The 24989-nt window shown below is 38.8% G+C and overlaps 1 protein-coding gene across 6 annotated transcripts in view; it reads left to right on the forward strand.

The window, feature by feature from the left end:
- Positions 1-550: 550 nt before the first annotated feature.
- ELP2 (elongator acetyltransferase complex subunit 2) overlaps positions 551-24989 on the forward strand; it is a gene marked incomplete at its 5' end in the record, with an annotated part of 49752 nt that continues 25313 nt past the window's right edge. Inside the window, 13 exons of one of the 6 annotated variants that reach the window (XM_079717965.1) lie at positions 551-688; positions 3691-3769; positions 6944-7014; positions 10713-10869; positions 11265-11342; positions 12742-12806; positions 13548-13618; positions 14297-14433; positions 15919-16014; positions 17052-17152; positions 17340-17471; positions 20899-21048; positions 23843-24031. In XM_079717965.1, coding sequence (XP_079574091.1) covers positions 551-688; positions 3691-3769; positions 6944-7014; positions 10713-10869; positions 11265-11342; positions 12742-12806; positions 13548-13618; positions 14297-14433; positions 15919-16014; positions 17052-17152; positions 17340-17471; positions 20899-21048; positions 23843-24031 — 1464 coding nt within the window. Of the gene's footprint in view, positions 689-3690; positions 3770-6943; positions 7015-10712; positions 10870-11264; positions 11343-12741; positions 12807-13547; positions 13619-14292; positions 14434-15918; positions 16015-17051; positions 17153-17339; positions 17472-20898; positions 21049-23842; positions 24032-24989 lie in introns of all 6 variants that reach the window. The other 5 variants (XM_079717967.1, XM_079717968.1, XM_079717966.1 and 2 more) reach the window with 5 other exon arrangements.

Genomic DNA, 24989 nt, shown 5'->3' on the forward strand with positions numbered 1-24989 from the left:
CAGTGCGGCTCCACCCCGTCCCCGGCAGGCGGATCCGCGCGGTCGCCGGTTTGCCGGCTCCGCGGGGCTCGCAAGGGCGGGAGGGGGCGGAGACGCGGTCCGGGTGAGCTCTGAGCACCGAGATCAGTCGGGGGCTCTTTCCTCGAGCCCCTCTGAGGCCGGAGACTCTCTCGCCAAGGCTCCCCACCAAGCCAGCCCCGTCTGCTGCTGGGAGCGCGGCCGTGAGGGGCAGTGGGACGTTCCTACCGCCGCCCCGGCACACGAGCCCCGGGTCTTTCTAGAGGGTCCTGAGCTGTTCCGGTTGGGTCTTCCCTCCTGGGACGGAGGCCGTGCTTGTGCCCTGGGCCAAGATCCAGAAGACAGGCGCTGGTAGAGGCGACAGGCACTGAGGACCACTGGCAGAGGAGGTGGGTGGGGTCGCTCCCGTCCCGCCCCCGGCCGCCTTGGAAACGCGGTGCGGATAACGCCAGCGGGAGACGCGGCGGCCGAGCAGTTCCGCTCCGAGGGCGGAAGTGCGTGCCCAGGTTTCGGCCGTTGACCAGGCAGAAACATGGTGGCACCCGTGCTGGAGACCTCTCACGTGTTTTGCTGCCCGAACCGGGTGCGGGGAGCCCTGAGCTGGAGCTCCGGGCCCGGAGGACTTCTGGCCTTCGGCACGTCCTGTTCCGTGGTGCTCTATGACCCTCAGGTAAGAGAAGTGGCCATACGGCCGACCCCGTGTGCTTCTGGGGCCAAATATGCTGGGTGCGCTTGGGGCGGACTGTAGACGCTGCTCCAGAGCGTGGAGACCGGGTGTGCTGCCCTGTCCGCTTCGGGGAGGGTGTCTGGGCGAGGAGTCTGTCTCTGGCGAGCGGGACTCGCCCCCCGCCCTCTCGTGCGCTGCGTCAGCCTGGGGTCACCATGTCCTACCAGTGGCCTGTTAGCCCCAGGTAGAATCTCAAATGATGACAACCTTTTCCGAAGCCGCCTGTGGGAACTGTAGTACTGTTAAAGAATCAGTTTGAACTTTAAAAATGTGCAATTTAGGTATGGGTTGAAGCTATCACACAGATGCTATCTCATTTCTGTGTTTCCCTTAGTGTTACCAAATAAGCTGTTGTTTTCTTGAATTTCAAAGACATACCACTTGTGTTTTAGCTTTGAGAATGGACATTTTAAAGAGAGTGCCATTGGGGTAAAGGTCATAGGGGATGGGGACCCTAAGCACTAGGTGTAAGGCAGGATTTACCCATTCCCTGAACTGCACCCTTGGCCGTTTCCCTATCAAACTTCTCAAGTGACTAGTTTCTGCATTCTTCCCAGAGTTCATCATGACCTCATCCCCCCTGCCTAATTTTGGACAATGCAGTTAGTGTTGCTTCTCAAAAGGAGCCTCAATATAAAAAGTAAAGTGCTGGAAATTAAAATGCAGTGCAGGAGATAGATATATGTTTTTCTTATCTCACTGCTTTATTAATTTGATTAAAAATTCCATCATCCTAGACATACAGATGGCCACCAGGCACATGAAAAGATGCTCAACATCGCTAATTATTGGAGAAATGCAAATCAAAACTACAATGAGGTTTCTCCTCACACGGGTCAGAATGACCATTATCAAAAAGTCTACAAACCATAAATGCTGGAGAGGGTGTGGAGAAAAGGGAATCCTCCTCCTACAGTGTTGGGAGAAATGTAAATTGGTGTAGCCACTATGGAGAACAGTGTAGAGGTTCCTTAAAAACCTAAAAATAGAGTTACCGTATGATCCAGCAATCCCACTCCTGGGCATATATCTGGAAAAGACAAAAACTCTAATTCGAAAAGATATGTGCACCCCATTGTTCATAGCAGTGCTGTTTACAGTAGCCAAGACATGGAAGCAGAGTAAGTTTCCATCAACAGATGAATGGATAAAGAAGATATGGTGTATATATACAATGGAATATTACTCAGCCATAAAAAAGAATGAGGTAATGCCATTTGCAGCAACATGGATGGACCTAGAGATTATCATACTAAGTGAAGTAAATCAAAGACAAATATCATACGGTATTGCTTATGGGTGGAATGATAATGATAATGATACAAATGAACTTATTTACAAAACAGAAATAGACTCACAGACATAGCAAACAAACTTATGGTTACCAAAGGGGAAGGGGGGAGGGATAAATTAGGAGTTTGGGATTAACAGATACACACGACTATATATAAAATAGATAACCAACAAGGACCTACTGTATAGCACAGGGAACTATATTCAGTATCTTGTAATAACCTACAATGGAAAAGAATCCGAAAAAGAATACATATATGTATATATGACTGAATCACTTTGTTGTACACCTGAAATGTTGTAAATCAAGTATACTTCCATTAAAAAATTCTGTCATCCTCATATCCATTGCAGATTTGAACTTATAAACGAAATAATTGTAAATTGTATTCATTTTTCTTATCTTGTGCTTGCTCATCTCCTCCCAGTTTTTGTTTTGTTATTACCATGCACTGTTAACTGGCAAGATAAAGCACTTAAAACCAAGGGTAAACTTTACAGTGGCTATTAACCAAGGCTTTGGAAGCCTGTCATTCTGCAGCTGTTTAATGGGTTTGTGCCCCATGCCCTCTATCACATTTTTATTTTTAATGATAACCTGCTGGCCACGTTAGGGGATTTTAACATCAAAAAAAAGTATATGGAGCCTAGAAAGTACTTATTTTGTTTTGTTAAATATTTGTTGGCTGGTTATTTAATGAAATATAAGAATAAGAACACGTCAGATGCTAAAGTAAAGTTTTGGGGATGATGTTAATTCAGCGAACTTTTGAAGACCCTTTATGGGCTAACCTTGAACTGAGTGGTGATGACACAAAGATAATGGGTAATAACTCCTGCCCATCAGGGAGTTCTGATTCTAGTGAGAAAGTCAATGAAATGCTTTAAATTGTTTCCTAACCTCAACCCATAAGTGAAGTACGTTAGTTTATGCACATTTACCCCTGTAAACCTTTTTCTCAGCCATGAGAATTCCGGTTGACATACAAGTAGGTATCAAGCCAGTGCTCTAAGCAATCAATAGAGAAAGGGGCTATAAAGTGGAGGGCTCAGTAGGCATAGAGTCTTCAGCAGTGGGGGAAGAAAAGCCCAAGTGTGGAGTGACATTGGTGAAAGCAGCAATCTGAGGGTCTGCAGGGAACCTGGCTATAGGCCCTGAAGGGATCTGATGTTTGAGGACCTTAGTAGTTGTGGCCTGGTGACCTTGGGTCATTAAGGCTGAAGAACCCAACACCAGATCAGCCAAGGCATACAAAGTGAGCCACGAATTTGTATCCATTAATCATGAATTCCTCTCTTGAAGGGTTTTTTTGTCAACCAGATTCTCAAATTGGTGCAAGCATGGTAGAAGTAGGCCCTAAGACATGTGGGAATGCAGGTCCTTATCTGGTCTGGGATTTCAGGACAGGCTTCCCAGACAAGAAGAGGACAGAGGTGAGTGAATGTGGAGTGGGGAGAAAGGCAGGAATGAATTAAAAGGTGAATGGTTGATTTAAGCCATGGTTAATAGTTCATAAAGGAAGGTGATTCTGTTTGAAGTAATACTGAACTTTTTATTAGCATCAAAAACACTGAAATCTGATTTTTATTAATTTATTAATTCCTCTGTAGGATAAATTCTGATTTACTAACAAGTGTTTTCTTCTCTAAAGAAAAGTATTGTTATTACCAACCTGAATGGTCACACTGCTCGAGTCAACTGCATACAGTGGATTTGTAAGCAGGATGGTTGTAAGTATTAATCTGACTTTTCTTAATTTAGCATTAGCTTATTTGATATTATGCAATTGGAAAATAGAAGAAAAATGGTATGCCCAGTGAACTACCTGACCTGTACTTTTACTTTATAGCAATTGAAGCATGGATAACACAGCGGTGCTTAGGATGAAGGTAGAGGCAGCCCATTACTCAGGCACCACCCCACCATTGCTTTTGATCCAAAGCCTGTAATCAGGGCCTGTGTTGAGGCCCAGGTTGGGATTCAAAATATTTGGCTTGTTAGGTCTCTTTCTACCACAGACAAACTATTGTTTTTTTAGGCAGGGCATTGCATCTCTCTTGACCCCAGTTTCATCTTAGTAACATATGAAAAGTAAATGTTTGGACTGAATCAGGGGACCCTGAGTGATTCTTGACACCTGTGAGGTCAAAATTATTTTCATAATAATAATAAGTTATTCCTAGTTTTCATTCTCATTCCGTCACAAGTATGCAGTGCCATTTTCCAGTGGCTGCATGGTGTGGGATATTGCAACAGATTAAATACAGAAGCAGATAATAAAAATCCAGCTATATTCTAATAAAGTCAGACGTTAAAGAGATTTGCTGAAATGTAAAACAGTGCCTTTCTTCTTATTAATTTTTTGTTTTGGAAAATACAAGGTTCCCCCCATAAAAATGTTATTTATGTTAATGGGGTTCATCGTTATTTTTAAGTAAACTAATAAACAAGTATTTTTCATATTTCTCAGTTTTTTTTTTTTTTTGGTGGTATGCGGGCCTCTCACTGTTGTGGTCTCTCCCGTTGTGGAGCACAGGCTCCGGACGCGCAGGCTCAGTGGCCATGGCTCACGGGCCTAGCCGCTCTGCGGCATGTGGGATCTTCCCGGACCGGGGCATGAACCCGTGTCCCCTGCATCAGCAGGCGGACTCTCAACCACTGCGCCACGAGGGAAGCCCATATTTCTCAGTTTTAATTTCTAATGTGGTTAATATTGGTACATATAGCCTATATAAACAAAAGGTCTTTGGGGTCCTGCAAAAATAAGAGTGTAAAGGAATCCTGATATCAAAAAGTATGAGAATTGCTGGACTAGATTATCTCCAGGTCTCTTCCATCTCTAAGATTCCATAGCTCCACAATTTTTAATTAAGAATGCTTTTAGATGGGCTTCTAAAATCCTATGGAATTTCCTCAGATGTCTTAAATATACCTCCAGTAGTATTCTTATGGATTCTCAATTAATTTTATTTATTATTCTGTTTATTAAATATGTATTGAGAGCATTCTGAGCTAGGCACAAATGCAGAATTTCTTGAATTAGTGAGACTTGGCTATGATTTTTATCTGTGACATGAAAAAAAATGTTTAATAAACTACTTACCTCAGTTGGTGATGCAGGATTAGTCACAGTAGGTCAGTAAAAACCATTAAATCTTAGAAAGAGTGTCTGTTAGTGCAGATACTAAAACACAATTGTAATTATATTAATTGCCACCAAATGACATCAAAGACTACTTGAATCTCAGTAAAGGGATTTGTTATAAAATATTAATTTGGGCTTGTATGTTTTATTTTCCCTTTAAAAGTGAGGTTACATAGAATAAACTGCTTGTGTATCACTGTAATCTCTATTATGATTGGTTTTCTCAGATTTGGCTCCACTGTCAGATAACTCATGTATTCTTTCTAACACATGTATCAGTGACATATAAAATTCTAATAATACCATTTCATATTTTTAAAGTGTCTTATTTTTAACACATTACCTTCATGTACCTTATAGTAATTATCAAAATCATGTAGTTAGGTAAATGGCTTAACTTCTGTGACACATGAAGAAATTAAAGTCCAAGATCACAGCTGGCTGGCAGCAGGGTTAGGACGTGAACCTGGGACTTCTGAGTATAAATGTAATGTTCTTTAGACAGTCCCCCAGCTTCTTAACCTAACTATCTAGACATAAGCCAGAAGAAACAAATGGATGCAAAATCCAAACCAAAATTATGTTAGATTATTTCCCCCTTTTTTGGTTCTGACTCCCTTTTTCTTCTATCTTCAACAAAAAGTTGTAAATGTTTAAAAGAACTATTTTGAAATGTGTCTGATCTCAAAAATATGTCATGTACTACTTGATAGCAGCAGCTGACTATAATGTCTCATATATGTTATTTCTGCCAAAAGTGTTTAGCCTGAATCTTATGAGGAAACAACCAGACATATCCAGATTGAGGGACATTTTGCAAAACAACTGGCCTGGACTCTCATTGTCACAAAAAAGGAGGGAACTGGGAAACTATTCAAGATTAAAGGAGACTAAAAAGATGTGACAACCAAATGCGCAATGTGTGGTCCTTAGATTCTAACTTAAAAAAAAAAAAAGTTATAAAAGACATTACTGGGACAATTTGGGGAAATTTTAATATGGATTATGTATTACATAACAATACTGTATCAGTGTTAAAATTCTTGAATGTGATAATTATATTGTGGTAATGCAGGAGAATGTTCCAGTTCTTGGGAAATATGGTAAAATAAGGATGAGAGGTCATCATGTCTCCAACTTATTTTTTATTGTTTGTTTGTTTGTAAATTTATTTATTTTATCTATTTATTTTTGGCTGTCTTGGGTCTTGGTTGCTGCACGTGGGCTTCCTCTAGTTGCGGCGAGCAGGGGCTACTCTTTGTTGCGGTGCGTGGGCTTCTCATCGTGGTGGCTTCTCTTGTTGTGGAGCGTGGGCTCCAGGTGCACGGGCTTCAGTAGCTGTGGCAGGCAGCTACTAATGTTTCAGTAGTTGTGGCACGTGGGCTCAGTAGTTGTGACTCGCAGGCTCTAGAGCACAAGTTCAGTAGTTGTGGCGCACCGGCTTAGTTGCTCCGCGGCATGTGGGATCTTCCTGGACCAGGACTTGAACCCACGTCCCCCCACATTGGCAGGCAGATTCTTAACCACTGCACCACCAGGGAAGTCCCTCCAACTTATTTTTAAATCGTTTGTCAAAAACAAAAAAGGGGGTGTGTGTATACGGAGAGCAAGATAATTGAGCAAATATGGCAAAATCTAAACAGTTGGTGAAGCTAGGTAAAGGTATATGAGTTTTCTTTTATCTTTTCTATAGCTTTGAAATTTTTCAAAATAGCTGGAAAAGAATTAAAATGTTTACTGAGGTATGATTTTTTTTCAGCTCCTTCTACTGAATTAGTTTCTGGAGGATCTGATAATCAAGTGATTCACTGGGAAATAGAGAATAATCAGGTGGGTAGACATGTTTATGGTTATAAGAAATGACTGTTATATCTACTTTTATTTTCAGTCTTTTCCCTTATTTCTACTGTGTTCTTCCTTTATGAAGTTTCCTCATTCTTGCTTGTCAGTAATCCAGATCCTGTATCTTCCATACTTCACAGGCCTTGTACCCTTCCCTGTAATCTGCTCTGTATTCATATGCTGTCAGTCATTTCTGTGAATTTCTCATCATTTGGAATAATTTTCAAACTCCTCTTACAGGGGATGTTTGTCTTGCTTTCATTGGTAGCAAAAATTAATACTGCTCTGTGCATAGGACAGCAGTTATCACGTGGATATAGATTTACATAATTATGAGTGATGTTATAATGTGCAATACTGGGTGTGAATGGACCTCTACTGATAGACATTTAGGTTGTTTCTAGTCACAAGCAAAGATTAAAAATGTAAAGTTTGTGCATCATATGTTTGAACATCTGCCATGCGGAAGGTGAAGTAGATGAGGCAGGATCCTATTCATGAATCGTGTACATAGTTTTGAAGGCAAAATGCGCTTGAATAACTGAAGTACAAAGGTGGCTCTGTGGGTGGGTGATTTCACTTGCTGTACCACAACCATGCTGCCGTGGAAGTTCACTAGAGATTTAAGAGGCGGCCTTTGGGTTGGGTCTGATAGTGTGAGATGATTTCCTTAGGAAACATTAAAGTGGTGAGGGTTCCAGGTAGGGAAAATCTATGAATCAAAGTGCAGGTAAGAAAGGAGACCATTTGCTCAGAAGTATCCAGTGTTAAAGCCTAAGATGTTTTAAGGGCAGGGCTTTCCAGAGCTTGTTCAGAGAATTATTCATCTCTCAGTTATTGATTGTGGCCAGTCAAGTTTGAGCAACAATGCATATCATATACTTCTCTTAGAGAATCACAATGCCTGTGAGCATAGTGAAGACTCTGAAAAGTTCTGATATGGAAAAACCTGCTTATCTTTGTTTAACTAATATTTCCTAAACTTACTTCAAGTCTGATTTTTTTTTTTCCTTCAGATCTTTTAGTATCCCTTGTAACTTTGAGGAACATAGTTTGGGAAATGTTTCTAGATAACACTTATGGGCTGTAATACTAGAGAAGTAGAGAAGGAGAAGATCTTGTGAGAATTTGAATACTTGCTTCAAGAGTTTGTTTTTTATTGGCAGGCATTTGGAAGTCATTGAGGATTTCTAACCAGTGGAGTATGAATACCAAAGAAGATGAATGACAGGAGTGTGCCAAATTAGGATAGGAAAAAAATATGAAGGAAGAGATATGGGATATAGTTTTGAAGGAAAATGATTTGGGCATAGACTAGATAGTTGTCAAAGGAGTAGGGAGCTATTGGGTAGAGGAGTGAGAAATCAAAAAGAGTGGGGTTCTGGCTCAGGGCTCTGGAAGAAAGATATTTCTACAAAGCAGAATAGGCAAGTTAGAGGGAAGATGTGGAATTCAGTTGTTAACATGTTACTTGTATTGCCAGCCAGAGACAGGGGGCAGGTGTGGAGGAGGGGATTGTGGGGTCACTTAGACTTGAATGAGAGTTCTAATGGTTGTGTAGCAAAGCAGCTCCTGTTTGGATTTACCTTGGCAGAGGAATCCAGAGAGAGCCATTTGAGCACTCATTTTTGAGACCTTGGGTTGAGATTTGCAAGACTCTTTCCTCAGTGCTGCCCTACGCTTCTGTCAGTAGAGAGGATTGCAGGCTGAGTATCTGGCAGACAGCGAACTTAGAGACCGGACCGGAAAGTAGAATGTGAGGCCAAACAGGGAGGAGGATGAAAGGCATAAAAGAGGGATGAAGGGAATACGAGGATTTGGGGGAAGAAGTCACATATTATAACCTTAGAGGCTTAAAGGTTCCTTCTGGTATGCATCTCCATGCACACAGGTGTTCACTACATCTTGACTTCTGATAAAAGGAAATAATTCTAAGCTGGTATAATGAGAGATTTGAGTCTCTGAACAGTGGGCATCGTTTTTTTAAAAGCTGGTGAACTTGAGAGATTTGTTTTGTTTGAGCTTTTAAGGTTCTCTAATGGTTGAAATGCAGCCCTGCTTAAAAGATGTGACGTGACATAGAAAACAAACTTATGGTTACTAAAGCGGAAAGGGGGTGGGAGTGGGGATAAATTAGGAGTTTGGGATTAGCAGATACAAACTACTATATATAAAATAGATAAACAACAACATCCTTCTGTATAGCGCAGGGAACTATATTCAATATCCTGTAATAAACCATAATGAAAAAGAATACGTGTGTGTGTGTGTGTGTGTGTGTGTGTGTGTATAACTACACCAGAAACTAGCACAATGCAACATTGTAAATCAACTATACTTCAATTTAAAAAATAAATAAATAAAGTAGAAAAAAAGATGTGAAGTGAGTTTTTCTATAGATTTAATGTTTCAGGGGGTAATGATACAGACTCATGTAAAGTTTAAATACAGAAAAATAGGAAGAAGGAAGAAGATACAAAATTTCAACACTTAACATTCTAATGAACATTGTTCCAGATCTATGGTTATGTGTGTATAGTTATACATGAAAGTGACTTTATTGTACTTGAGTTTTAAAAAGTGTTTTTTTCAGAGAAGCCAAAGGTTAATGATTACAGGAAGTTAGTGTACAGACCCTTATATGTAACTATCAATTACCTTCTTGAGTGGCAGAGTTCTGCTTAACTAATTGGGAAAATAATTGAGGAGACATTTAAGAGACACCTCTGTTTCAGCAGACAACAGTTTACAAAAGGTACCTCTCAAAGGAAGTGGTAGAATCTCACATATTTGGAACTCTAAAAAAAATAGATCCAAAATAGAAATGATGGTGCAGGGAATAATCTTGCATGGCAAGCTAGAAGACTTGGTAAACATGGGATTTCCCAGTTCTTTTTGTCATTTTTCCATTTTGTAACTCTGCTTAATACAGGTAAGTATTATGAGTGGATGCTAAAAATACTTGGTAAAAGTTTGATGGAAAATAGAGTATTTACTCAGTCCCAAAGTATAATCTCACATATTACCACCAAAAAAAAAATTAATTAATTTCACAGTGAAAAAACATGGCAGACACTACCTCTACTAAAATATCAGGGTTAATTTTACTAAAAGTGAGACAAACTGACATTTTGTGCCTCCTGATGTGATGCACTTATGTAGTGGTGACGTCAAAATGTACACCCTGAGTCTGTTCGTGAGGAAATATCAGACTAATCCAAGAGGAGGGACAGTCCACAAAGCTGGCCTATTTTCTTCAAAGATGTCAACGTCATGCATGTCTTTCCATGGTAATAAGCATGCATTATCCTTTTTGTTGGCTTAGAATATGTATCTACAATTATTTAATCAGTTTCCTATTAATACTTATAGGTTGATTGAAGTTTTCCTAAAGGGTGTGTGATGAATGTCCTTCTGCATTTGTCTTTTATTACTTGTTAAACTAGTACTGCTCTCAGAGTAAATTCTCAGATGTGAGATTGCTGTGTCAAAGGGTGTGCACATTTTGTGTATAGTTAATATGATCAGGCAGGATTCTCAAACGTTTACATTCTTCTCAGTTGAGAGGACTTATTTCTGGATCAGGCATTTTAACAGTACCTTTAATCCTCTGATTCTAGTTAAATGCAGGTGAAACTGATAATTCCTTTTTTATCATAATGTTTTTGTTATTCTTTGTGATTCAGCTTTTAAAAGCAGTCCACCTCCACGGCCATGAAGGACCTGTTTATGCAGTGCATGCTGTTTACCAGAGGAGGGCATCGGATGTCGCATTACATACACTGATAGTGTCTGCTGCTTCTGATTCTACTATTCGAGTCTGGTCTAAACAGGGTTCTGAAGGTAAGTTTAGAGACATTGTGATCCAAACAAATGAAATTAAGTAATTTAATTATCAGATGAAGGACAACTTAGAAGAGCATTCATGTAATTTTTCAGTCTTTCAAGCTGTTTTAAAAATGTTAGAATTCTAATCTACATATTTGTTTCTTTTGCACTTTTCCATAATTCCTCTTTACCAAACTGTTTGATAATGTAAATTCCTTCAAAGTCTTTTCATATAAGTCTTTTTGTTCTCTGTAACCTTGTTAGAAATTGGCCATTTAAATTCCCATCATCGCTGGGGGCTCAGGACTGACTTCTCTCATCTCCCTGCTGACATCTGATGATGCTACCCAACCTCTAAGGTTGGATACACTCAGAGTTAGTTGTTCATGATGTGTTTTATTATTTCTTAGTGACATGCCTTCAGACCTTGGACTTTGGAAATGGCTTCACTCTGGCTCTCTGCTTGTCTTTTTTGCCTAATACTGATGGTGAGTATCCTGCTAAGTGTATATTAAAAGAGGAATGTATTTTTATATCCCCATACAACCAGAACCTAAAAAACACACTGGATCTCAATTTTGTGTCTAAATGTTTTCAGGAAACAAGTTGAGACATGGATAACATACTTTTGTTCTCAGTATTCAAATGACCTGTGTATAAAACATAAGGTCAAAGGGGGTTAAGGGGGGTGGCTATTAGAAACTTTAGTAGCAGTTAAAAATTTAAGTGACTCAATATGTACTCAAGATTGGTACTGCTATTTATCAAATATACTGTCGATGTATATAGATGTAATTTGGGAAAATTACCTAGCTCTATAGAAGGTGAAGGTCTGGGATAAGTTGAGAAAGTACTGAACATGGATCATATGAGTATTTCTCTCAAGGTGACAGCCCCTGCACCTGCATAATGACAGCACCCTGCGTAATGACAGCACCCTGCGTAATGACAGTTTGTCTAAGACCACTTAAAATCTCCAAAGAAAAAATTCCCCTTTTGCTGTGAAATCCATCTGTACCTATCTTTGATTATCCTCCACAAAGATGATGGCCAATGCAAGTCGGACAGTCTTATGCCTCCTCAGTTACCTGGAGGACAGACCTGGTGGGGAGAGGCCAGGCCTGGAAGCCTCCAGGCTCTTTCGCCCTTTGCAGCAGGAGCTGCGACTCTGTGGTCTCACGTGACGTTCCACTTTGTGCGAGGGCTCCCCAAGAGGAGGAACTACGCACGTTCTGGTTTCATTACATAGAATTTTATTTCTTTGCATCTACGTTGAGGCCAAGTGACTGGAGTTTTTGGCTTTTTTTTTTTTTCTTTTTAAGTTGATTTAAAGAAAACTAATTTTACAGTCACACCTTTCATAACTTTTTATCCACATAGTTAATTATATGCTCTTTTGTTCTTTAATTACTTCATGGATTTTGTTTTACTATCAAATTCTCAAAATGTAGGGTCCTCAAAGTAACAAGCATACCCTTAAATCTTTGTGCAGTAGCCCTGATGCTGGGCTCATAGTAGCTCTCCCGGAAATTTTATTATTCACTTGGGCTAACAACATTTCTTGTTAGTCTTCTGGCTGACACAGTTAAATGCTCCCATCTTGCTCTCGAACTTCTCTTTTTACTGCTCCTTCTATCGTAAATGACACAGAATTAAGGAAAGTATTCTCAGTTAATAGTCATTCTTTGCCGAGTAACCATTTAATGGAACATTTTAGAATATTCATTTTATTCCTAAAGACGTTTATTGAGCACTTTCAATTTATTTGTTCAGTGGTGTGGGAAGCAGGAGTCAGGATTCTTTACCTAGAGCTTAGGATCCAGCATAGGTGATGGTCATAACATACGATGGAATACTTAACAGCTATGCCTCTTTTCCCCCCACCAGTACCAATATTAGCATGTGGCGATGATGACTGCAAAATTCACTTATTTGTTCAACAAAATGATCAGGTAATTAATGATGTTTCTTAAGAGGCTAGAATTATGTTCTGCTTAATTACATATCTTAATACAGATTATTTCTAGATTATAGGATTTTGAGGATGTTCCAATCTAAATAATCCAATAGGAGAATCTTTTCTGGCAGTCTTCGGTTAAACAGTTTTTCACTCTTTGAACACCAGGTATACTGCTGCTGCTTTGGCTACCAGGTCCAGAGTCATTGGGGGAAGCAGGTCGTTAGGTGGAGAAGAAGAGAAGGAAGATGCTGTAGTAGTGTTTTGTCCTCCTTAGCAGTGGTTATTTGTCCTTCTGGGCTTTACCTATTTGAGTGGTTAAACTAGAGGAAAGTTTCAGAAAGAGGGTTGGTTAACTCTAGGCTCGTTTAGTTAATAACAGAGGTATTTGTTTCTTTGCATTTTGTAAGAAAGTTAAAAATGACTGTGAATGTTCAGCCACCCAGCTTTTTTCTATATTGTGTCCACAGCATATGTCATTTTACCTTGTGAATGTTCAGTGTATTTGAGAACTACAGATATTATCTGCTCAGGATTGCTCAGTTAAATTTGGATGATTATGAGATTTTTCATTCCCAAATGAGAGCTCTATCTGATGTCTGATCAGATAGTGTTCCCAGTAAAAGAAAAAAAAAAAGCAATGCAGTCAGACTGGCTGAGACCAAATTAAGTCACTGATATACATGAAAATATTAAATTCTTACATCAAGTCATATCATTTTTGTCATCTTACTAGTTTCAGAAAGTGCTTTTTCTATCTGGACATGAGGATTGGATAAGAGGCGTGGAATGGGCAGCCTTTGGTCAGTATGAAATTTTGCTAAAGTACATATAATGGGGACAAGTATGTGTAATTTCAAAGCAGCCTCTTTTTTAAAAAATATTTATTTATTTATTTATTTGGTGGTGCTGGGTCTTAGTTGCAGCAGGCGGGCTCCTTAGTTGTGGCCTTCTGGCTCCTTAGTTGCGGCATGCATGTGGGGTCTAGTTCTGTGACAAGGGATTGAACCCGGGCCCCCTGCATTGGGAGCGTGGAGTCTTAACCACTGCACCACCAGGGTAGTCCCCTGTGTATGTTTTAATTAAAAATTTTCTTTGTATGTAACATTTTCCTATTGGCCCAATTAGAAAAGAGGATACTTATCCCTGGTATTCACTATTAGTTGGGTTGGTAGAGGATGAAACAAGTTGATATTTATGAGAGGACAGTAGTTGTTACACATGCAGACGTTCTTGAGAAGTTCTTTGTAGAAATTAGTAGATTGTATAGGAATACCACATACTATAACCATTTATTAGCATTGTCTGTATATTTGTCAGTGTTATTGAAAATGAATATAGGTCAAATGAATGAAGGATAGGAAGCAAAGTCTAATTTTTTCAGGAAATCTAGAAATGTGTATATTGTAGAAGAAAAACTCTTATACTTAAATTTAAGAATAGAATGTTTTAAACGTAATAAAATTTGTTTTTTTAATTAGGTAGAGATCTTTTCCTAGCAAGCTGTTCACAAGATTGCCTGATACGCATATGGAGGCTGTATATAAAATCGACATTTTTAGAAACTCAGGAAGATGATAATATAAGACTGAAAGAAAATACTTTTACTATAGAAAATGAAAGTGAGTAATAATGAAAATATTTGATTTAACAATACTCAGGTTTCCTAGCTGATTTACTTATGTTTCACTACACACATATGTGAAGGTTAGATTTTTTTTTTCTTTTTTGGCGGTACGCGGGCCTCTCACTGTTGTGGCCTCTCCCGTTGCGGAGCACAGGCTCCGGATGCGCAGGCTCAGCGGCCATGGCTCATGGGCCCAGCCGCTCCGTGGCATGTGGGATCTTCCCAGACCAGGGCATGAACCCGTGTCCCCTGCATCGGCAGGCGGACTCTCAACCACTGCTCCACCAGGGAAGCCCGAAGGTTAGGTTTTCAGAAGTATCAGATCCCTAGCTGAAACTGATATGTGCATTTTTCCTTTTTTATTTTTATGTGAGGGTAAGTCATTTTTCATATATGAAACTTATTTTCTTTCTAAACCATGTTAGTGAGATTTTTTTAAATTGCTGAAAATAATGTTATTTTCTCAATAAATTAGTTTGTAAAATATTACTTAATTTGCAGTTTTAGCATAGGAAGATCAGAAGGGTTAATGTGAATTATTCATACCTTTTTTGGAGGATATTCATCAGAGATAACTAAATCCCTATATTTGAGTAGTATATATAATTCTGATTTTCTTACTGTCTGGCATCAGAACAATAATCCTCCATGGTAGATCCTGTTGGAATGTTGTATTTGAAGGAGATATTTTTGGATGTGTGTCTAAATTATAAAATTAGTCCTCAGTAAACACTTCATCCAGGAATACTCTTTGTTATTACTCTTCTTGGTTGTAAAGCCCATTGGAGTTGAGATTTGTTAACAGGTTTATGGAGAGAACCAAGAAATACTATAACCAGCATATTGTGAGTAGCTATTTCCAAATATGAACATTTTTGTGATATTTTCATTAATTATTTTGTTTGAAAGGTCACAGTACTGATTTGACTTTCCTTTATTTCTGCATTTATCTTAGGTGGTTTTTTTTTTAATGGTACTTTAGACTTATTACACAAAATGAGTGAGGATAGCAAGGAGGCTGGCATGTCTGTTTTTGCTTTTTTTGAGTCTTTTTTGTTTTTTTGGCCGCACTGTGTGGCTTGCAGGATCTTAGCTCCCCGACCAGGAACTGAACCCAGGCCCTTGGCAGTGAAAGTGCGGAGTCCCACTGACTGGACCGCCAGGGAATTCCCTGTTTTTGTTTTTTAAATGCAGTGTAAGAGTATCCCTGAAAATTTAAAATAGAACATATACCTTAATTTTTATTATGACTAGGTAGTGAAAATGTAAAAAAAATTTATATATCTTTAGAACTTTTTTGTCCTGTAGTTTTGAACAGTGGGTAAAGTTAATGAAATTTAGAATGAATGCTTTTTGTTGAAAATAAATCATATTCTGTTCTGATTTTTTTTCTTTGGATGTAATTGTACAACTGAACTGGTTTTGAAAATGTTCTTTTTAGAAGAGCTTTGTGGAAAAAATCCTTTTTTTGTTGTTGCAGGTATTAAAATATCATTTGCAGTTACTCTGGAGACTGTGCTGGCTGGTCATGAAAACTGGGTAAATGCAGTTCATTGGCAGCCTTCATTTTACAAAGGTAGGAAGAAAAACACACAAAGCTGTCATTTCAGTACAATCTCACTTACAGAATTTTAAGCTGAACAAATGAAGTAGAGGATATTTTTTGAGTGTAATTAGAAATCTCAACCATAAGACAGTTTCAAGTTGGCAAAGTGTAATACTGCAGCCCTGTTGTGCTAGACACTCAATTCCATTGAAAATTGTATTTCTAAGAGGGAAAAGTATGATTCCTGCCATGATGCCAAAACTGCCATATGCCTTTTAACTTTTTTTCTTTAAAGTTTTTACCTAGTCCTTATGGGATTTAAGAGAAGTTGACTTTCAAGCCAGCTTCACTGGAACCTTTACCCTTGGAAATACAATGTTGGTAATACCAAGATACGTCATTTATGAAAAAGTAAAGACTTCCCACTCTTTCTTTTGCCCTTAACTTCTGTTTATGGAGTGACGACTGGTGCTAGGGTGTAGAGGTGCGCACGGCAGCAGCCTCATGTTCTTCCCCCAAGACAACAATAGAGAATAGCAATAATTAATGCTCAGGTAACACCATCCAGCTTTTATTATATTATGCCATATTTGCTGCAGTTAAAAAAAGATAAATTAGATATTATAGATACTGGGGAATCCCTGTATAGTTTTTCCTGAACCTTTTCCCCTTCATCCTTCCTTGAGGCTGAATTCAGTGTATATTATTCCCATGCATATTTTTATACTTTTACTGAACATTTATGTAACCATAAACAGCTATTAAAACTTGATATTAATATGCCTTTGTCCTCTTACGACCTTTCTTTTTAGCTTAACATGGTTTGGATTCATGTAACTCTAATTTACTTATTTTTATTGCAGTATAATATTTCATTGTCTAAATATTACCACAAGTTGTTTATTTGGTCTTCTACTGATAGACTTTTGTGTTGTTTCCAGTGTTTTGCTATTGCAATGGAACAATGCATGTTCTTATAGTACCCATGTTGTGTTTTTCTGGTAATCTACAAACAGGATGCTTGTTGATCACCTAAAGGCATTGGTTGTTTATTTTTTTTTCTTTAGATGGTGTTCTGCAACAGCCAATGAGATTGTTGTCTGCCTCAATGGATAAAACCATGATTCTTTGGGCTCCAGATGAAGAGTCAGGAGTTTGGCTAGAACAGGTAAAATGTGAATACTTAAGGAACAGAAAACTGGGTTTATTAGACAATAAATCCCAAGTCTGTATTCCTAGAGCTGCAAATATTTGCTCTTTGTGTACGTTAAATAAGTGAGAACGTAGTCTCTGGAATGAGTTATTTCTGTTGTGAGAAATTGGTTATGAATTGTTTTCCGTCTATTGTTGAATAGGTTCGAGTAGGAGAAGTAGGTGGCAATACCCTGGGATTTTACGATTGCCAGTTCAGTGAAGATGGCTCCATGATCATTGCTCATGCTTTCCATGGAGCACTGCACCTTTGGAAACAGAATGCCACTAACCCAGTAAGAAAAGTGCTTTTAAATCACTTCTGATTAGATAGAGTAAATCCTACTTGAAACCTAGGAAAACAGTGTTGTTTTACATATAACTCTACAGAAACACAGTAGAGGCATTTAAGTTCAGGTGACATCACTTCTTTATGTAAATTTATTCTGTAGTTATATTAGGTAAGAAACTCATGCTTTTCTAAGAACAAAATTCAGTTGTCCAGCATTGTTGAGATACTGAAATTTGCAGGTAGGTAAACTTACATAAGGGAAGTTTAAGCTCTCCCTTAAAAGCTATATACGTTTTGTGGTAGGAGTTTTTCCTAAAATGTATAATTTCTTTGTCTTGTTTTTTAAATTAATTTTCTTTTTTAATTAATTAATTTATTTTTGGTTGTGTTGGGTCCTCGTTGCTGTGCGCAGGCTTTCTCTAGTTGCTGCGAGTGGGGGCTACTCTTCATTGCGGTGCACGGGCTTCTCATTGCGGTGGCTTCTCTTGTTGTGGAGCGCGGGCTCTAGGCGTGCAGGCTTCAGTAGTTGTGGCTCGCGGGCTCAGTAGTTGTGGCTCGCGGGCTCTAGAGCGCAGGCTCAGTAGTTGTGGTGCACGTGCTTAGTTGCTCCGTGGCATGTGGGATCTTCCCGGACCGGGGCTTGAACCCATGTCCCCTGCATTGGCAGGTAGATTCTTAACCACTGCACCACCCGGGAAGTCCCTCTTTGTCTTCTTAAAAATAACATAATTTGATATTTTCCTGTTGGATAGCTAGGTACTCCATTGATAATTATTGAATGAATGACTGACACAAGGGCATTAGAAGCACCTGTTATTTTATGACAGAATATATTAATTCTCTCAGGGGCTCTTGATAATGTGTAATTCTAAATGGTCCTCCAAATATTGGGCTCTTCTAGATCTTTCTTATAGTTTTTAGTCTCTTCTCAGAGAGGGGTAATCTTCCTCTAATCATGTAGCTGCCTCTCAGCATTATTCCAATCTCTTCTTTCTAATTTGCTTCTGATCTGCTTTTTTGGGTTTGGGGAAATGAGATAGCAGGAAAAGTGGGTAGGAGCACACGAATCTTGGCCCCAGCACTTACTAGCTGTGTTTTTGAGGTCATTAGTGAACTTTTGTCTCAGGTTCCTCATCAGTAAAATGTGGACAGTAATAGCACCTACTCAGAGGATTTTTATGATACTAAAATGAATTAATATTGGTATAGTATGAGAAGTAGGGCCTGGTACATACTGGATACTACATATTTTAAGTAAATAAATCAAAGAAGTCAGAACATAGAGCAAAATGTGAGTTAGCAGATTTTGAATGTGCATCTAATGGCTTCCCTTAATAGGAAAAATTCATGGAGCTCCAGTGGTGCAATCGGTTAATGTGTGGTACTTAAGTACAAATTCATGGATTTGCACGACCTTTAGTTTGTGGGCTTTGTAATAGTTGTGTCAGGTAGGAGGATTTGAATTCTCAGTATATGGAGTGATTTACTTTTCCCTTGTATCTTCGATTTGGAGTTGATCTTTAAGATTGTTTTTACTGTTAAATGAACCAGGGAACCATTAGCTATGACACTTGTAAATAAGATATTTTTTAGGATAAATGTAATTTTGTTCTTTTTTTTTAAATTTATTTTTGGCTGTGTTGGGTCTTCATTGCCGCGTGTGGGCTTTCTCTAGTTGTGGCGAGCGGGGGCTACTCTTCATTGCGGTGTGCAGGCCTTCTCACTGTGGTGGCTTCTCTTGTTGCAGAGCATGGGCCCTAGAGCGCAGGCTTCGGTAGTTGTGGTACGCAGGCTCCGTAGTTGTGGCTCGCGGGCTCTAGAGTGCAGGCTCAGTAGTTGTGGTGCACGGGCTTAGTTGCTCTGTGGCATGTGGGATCTTCCTGGACCAGGGTTCGAACCCGTGTCCTCCGCATTGGCAGGTGGATTCTCAACCACTGCACCACCAGGGAAGTCCCTTAATTTTGTTCAGAGCTCCTTTGAGCTGTATTTCAGCTGGTCTTCAGAGGGCCTTCGTAGAAAAAAGCATCAGCTGAGTAGGGAGAAACTCAAACCAGAGGACAGAATTTCACTGTACTTTTGCTTGTAACTTGACTTCATATTTATAATAGCTATTTACCAAGTGTTTAGGGTGATTTTTATAGACTTTTATTTGTTTATTTTAAAGATTTTTTTTGCTTTTTGATGTGGACCGATTTTAAAGTCTTTCGTTGAATTTGTTACAATATTGCTTCTGTTTTATGGTTTGTTTTTTTTGGCTGAGAGGCATGTGGGATCTTAGCTCCCCGACTGGGGATCAAACCCACACTCCCTGCATTGGAAGGTGAAGTCTTAACCACTGGACCGCCAGGGAAGTCCCTAGACTTTATTTTTTAGAGAAATTTTAGGTTTACAGAAAAACTGAGTAGAAAATACAGAGTTCCCGTTTTCCCCTGCCCCCCACACATGCACAGCCTCCTCCATTGTCAGCATCCCACACCAGAGTGGAAATTTATTACAATCGGGTGATTTCTAAAAACAAACACTGCCCTTTAGGACTGTACCCATAGTCAAAAGTGCTGCACTTTGTTCAGAACTTTTCGGAACCTCCCATTAGTGCTAACTTTAGAATCAATTTTTATGTCACAGAAGAAATTAACAGCATTTCTTTGTTCCAGCCTATTTATGTTTTTGACCAGAAAATAATATAGCTTAGCTGACCGTATTCATCAGACTTGGCTTTGAATGACCTTTTAGCTATTTATGCAAATTTAATTTTCCTCCAAAGTTCAAGTTTTACCACCACTTGAGTTGTTGAAAAAGATGCTCTGTGGACCAGGCATATGACATTTTCTGTATTTCATTTCACTGTTTGTTTATGTGGTTGCTGATGCAGGTTCCCTCAGGAGGTGGACTAACTATGTTTGATTTAACCTCTGTCCTCTACACCTGCAGCTCTTTTCACTTAATACAGAAAGTTGGTCAGGCACACAGAATCTACAGACTCACATCACACGGTGCTCTACTGTTTAGTTTGACAGATAAATACTCACATAGTATCTACTATGGGCCAGCCTTGTACAAATATAGATTCGTCTAATTCTTATAACAAACATGATCTAGGTAGCTCTTTTACAGAAGGGTTACTTGAGGCACAAAAAGGTTAGGCAGTGTTCTAGGAGGCAGTCATAAATGATGAATGGAGGGGACTTTCCCAAGATTACTGCTTTAAAGGACACAACGCATGTTTGAATGTTCAAGTTCTAATATATTGATACTTGACTGGAAAACAGATCCTATTACTTTAAGTTCCCATCTTGTTTACTTAGCTCTTCACCTTGCTTGGGGGCTAAGGTCTTTCCCATATCAGACCTGAGGGATGAAGGTATTATCAGGTTTAATTTTGAGTGATGGTCTTTGATTATTTTGATGTGTCATGAGCACTTTCATTGCAGAGAGAGTGGACTCCAGAGATTGTTATTTCAGGACACTTTGATGGTGTCCAAGACCTAACATGGGATCCAGAAGGAGAATTTATCATCACTGTTGGTAATGACCAGACAACTCGACTTTTTGCTCCATGGAAGAGAAAAGACCAATCACAGGTAAAATGTCTTCCTACTTGACTGATCCACTTTGCAAAACATCCATGAGCACATGAAAAGTGGGGCAGCATCATTAGTCATTAGGGAAATGCAGATTAAAACCATGATGAGATGCCACTACACACCCTCTAGAATGGCTAAGGTATAAAATACTGACAATAGCAAGTGGTTGTAAGGATGCCGAGTGACCGGATCTTTCTTACATTGCTAATGGGAATGCAAAATGGTATAGCCACTCTGGAAAACAGTTTAATATTTTCTTAAAAACTGAAGCATTCCAAAGAAGACATACAGATGGCCAACAGACCCATGAAAAGATGTTCAGCATCACTAATCATCAGGGAAATGCAAATCAAAACCACAATGAGTTACCACCCCACACCTGTCAGAATGGGCATCATCAAATAGATAACAAATAATGAATGTTGGCCAGGAGGTGGAGAAGAGGGGTCCTCCTGCACTGTTGGTGGGAATGTAAGTTTGGTGCAGCCACTGTGGAAAATGGTATTGAGGTTTCTCAGAATATTAAAGATAGAACCACCCCATGATCTAGCAGTCTCACTTCTGGGTATTTACTTGAAGAAAACAAAAACACTAATTAGAAAAAATGTATTCACCTCTTTGTTTATTGAAGCATTATGTATAATAGCCAAGATATGGAAGCAGCTAAGTGTCCATTGATGAGTAGATAAAGAAGATGTGGTATATAGGCAACGGAATATTACTCAGCTGTTAAAAAAATGAAGTCTGAAATATATGCACAACTGAGTCACTTTGCTGTACAGCAGAAATTAACACAACATTGTAGATCAACTACTTCAATAAAATTAAAAAATAAAAAATTTTTAAAAATGGAAAAAAAATGAAGTCTTGCCATTTATCACAACATGGATCTAGAAGATATTGTGCTGAGTGAAATAAGTCCGATAGAGAAAGACAAATACCTTATGATCTCATATGTGGAATCTAAAAAACAAAACAAACAAAGTGAAAACAGACTTATAGATACAAAGAAAAAACGGGTGTTTGCCAGAGGTTTGAAGCCAGGTGAAATAGGTGAAGGGATTAAGAGGCACAAACTTCCAGTTATAAATAAGTCACAAGAGTGGGATATACAGCATAAGGAATATGGTCAATAATGCTGTAATAACTTTGTAATGGGACAGGTGGTTGCTAGACTTACCATGGTTGACGATTTTGTAATGTATTTAAATGTCGAGTCACTATGTTATACACCTGAAACTAACATAACATTACATTTTATTTCAACTGTATTTCAATTAAAGGAAACTTAAGCATACACATATTCTTTATAATTCAAACAATTAAAATGTTAGCTGTCAAAATGTGTTTACTTCAGTTCCACATAAAAGTTCTCATAATACCTTGTAATTTTAGGTTTAATTCATTAGGAAACACTAACAAGGGAATTCCCTGAGGGTCCAGTGGCTGAGACTGTGTTTTCGCTGCCGAGGGCTCGGGTTTGGGTTCGGTCCCTGGTCAAGGAACTAGGGTTCCAGAGACCGCGTGGCGCAGCCAAAAAAAGAAAGAAACACTATCAAGTCTGTAGTAAAAGCTAATTTCTAACATCATATAGTGTTACATAATAGTGGTCGAGACCAGTTTTTGTTCAAGGAACTTTTCAGGCTTGGCCCTGAGCTTTAAAAAACCGCAATAAAACTTTACCACTGATAAACCATTGAACTGTATACTCAGAGAAACTATAGTCAGCTTCAGTTTCTGATAAAAATTCATGGAACTGACTCTGGGTCAGTCTATGAAGCTAATGAAATTGGCCACTGACATTTCTGTTTCAGCAGCATGTGGTATATTAATATTGATAGAGTTGAGGACATTGGGAGCAACACTATAGTCAAGTAAAAAACAAGGCAAATAATTTTGGAGTGGTTTTCTGTGGCTCTTGGTAATTTGTTATCAGTATAACTCAGTTGTTGTTTATCATGATCCTTTAAAAAAAATCAGTAGATCAGACTTTACCAAAATGTGAAATTCTGCTCTTTGAAAGACATTGTCAGGAGAATGAAAAGTCACAAACTGGGAGAAAGTATTTACAAAACACATACCTGATAAAGATTTTTATTTAGAGTATATAAAGAACTTTATGGAACTCAGTAATAAGAAAACAATCCATTTTTTTAAAAAAGGGGGCAAAAGATGTTTATCCAAAGAAGATGTATGGATGGAAAATAAGAACAGGAAAAGATTCTCATTAGTCATTAGGGAAATGCAAATTAAAGCTACAATGAGATACCATGACACCCCTATTAGAATGATTACAGTTGAAAGGCTGACTGCACAAGTGTTGATGAGGGAGGGTGTGGGCAGCTGGATCTCTCATACACTGCTGGTGGGATTGTAAAATGTACAGCCACTTTGGGAAATCATTTGGCAGTTTCTTAAAAATTTAAATATACATCCACATCATCCATTTATTGTACCCATAGGTAATATTTACCCAAGAGAAATATATTCATGCAAAGACTTATACACGAAAATTTGTGACTTTTTCCAGTAAGACAAAAACTGGAAAACAACCCAAATGTCTGTAAGTAGGTGAATAGATCAACAAGTTGTGGTATAGCTGTACAAGGGAATACTACTCAGCAATAAAAAGTATTGATCTGTTGATAAACAGAACAGCATGGATGAATCTGTCCCATGGTCACATTTCCATGGCATAATGAATGATTTTGTGTCTGATATTTTGCTTGTTGAAAAGAATTCAGTTTTTGAAACGCGTGATCATTTTTGTTTATCTTTTTTTGATACCCAGGTGACCTGGCATGAAATTGCAAGGCCTCAGATACACGGATATGACCTGAAATGTTTGGCAATGATCAGTAGGTTTCAGTTTGTATCTGGAGCGGATGAAAAAGTTCTTCGAGTATTTTCTGCACCTCGAATTTTTGTGGAAAATTTTTGTGCCATTACGGGCCAATCACTGAATCACGTGCTTTGTAATGTGAGTATTCCTCTAAATGTTTTAACTAGATCTAGCCACTTCATATAAAATTTTAGAAGGTTTCACTTAAGGCTGTAAATGGAGTATATGGGTAGAAAGAAAGTCAAATCATTTTATTATTGGCTTGACAAACTTGTGTGTGCACTGTGGCAGGCAGTAATTTAAATATTAATATAAGAAATTTTGTAACAGTTAAGCCCAAGAGACTGTAAAGAATTAAAATGTTAAATTAAGGCAGGAATACTATGCGTCTTCACTGTGCTTGGTAACTACAGTAAAACAAAGCATAATAGATGGGTCATATTTTCAAGGAGATTACCATCTAGACGTAGATTAGGGGTAGTGGACAATGGAACTAATGTTCCTGTAATTATTAGATGAAACCAGTTAATTGCTAAATCTTGTGGCTAAAGTAATTTTCATAGGAGGAAGTGGTTGCTGTAGTAGAGTAATGAGAAAATGGGGCTTCATTTGAGTTTTGAGAGGGTAAGTTTTTATTAATGTTTGTTTATACCCCCTTTCTACAAAAGATTTGAGCACTTACAAAAATACATAGGTTATAAACATTATAAAGTAACCAGTTATGAAGGAAAGGAGAGTAAGTAGGAAGGCATTTGTGTTACACAGAAGTGCACGTCATACAGTCCGTTGCAGTACTTAGAGTTGGGTCATGAATTTGCTTCTGATCTTGAAAAGGATGAGTACAATTTTGATAGGCAGATGGAAGGACAGAGAGCAGTGGGGTGGCCAGAGCTGCTTGAATGAAGAGTATATAGAGGGAAATGGAGGGGCTGGGGAAAGTCAAATGGTGGAGGACCTTGGGAGGCAGGCGTAGTTCAGACTCTGGTACCAGCGGAGGTCCCTAAACAAAGAAAGTGATGAAAAGCACTTTGGGGCGAAGAGTTATGTGGGAGCAGGATACCTTTGAGCCCAGAGACTTTGAAGGCAGGGACACTAG

Source organism: Hyperoodon ampullatus, assembly GCF_949752795.1.
Source record: "Hyperoodon ampullatus genome assembly, chromosome: 13".
NCBI lineage: Eukaryota > Metazoa > Chordata > Mammalia > Artiodactyla > Ziphiidae > Hyperoodon > Hyperoodon ampullatus.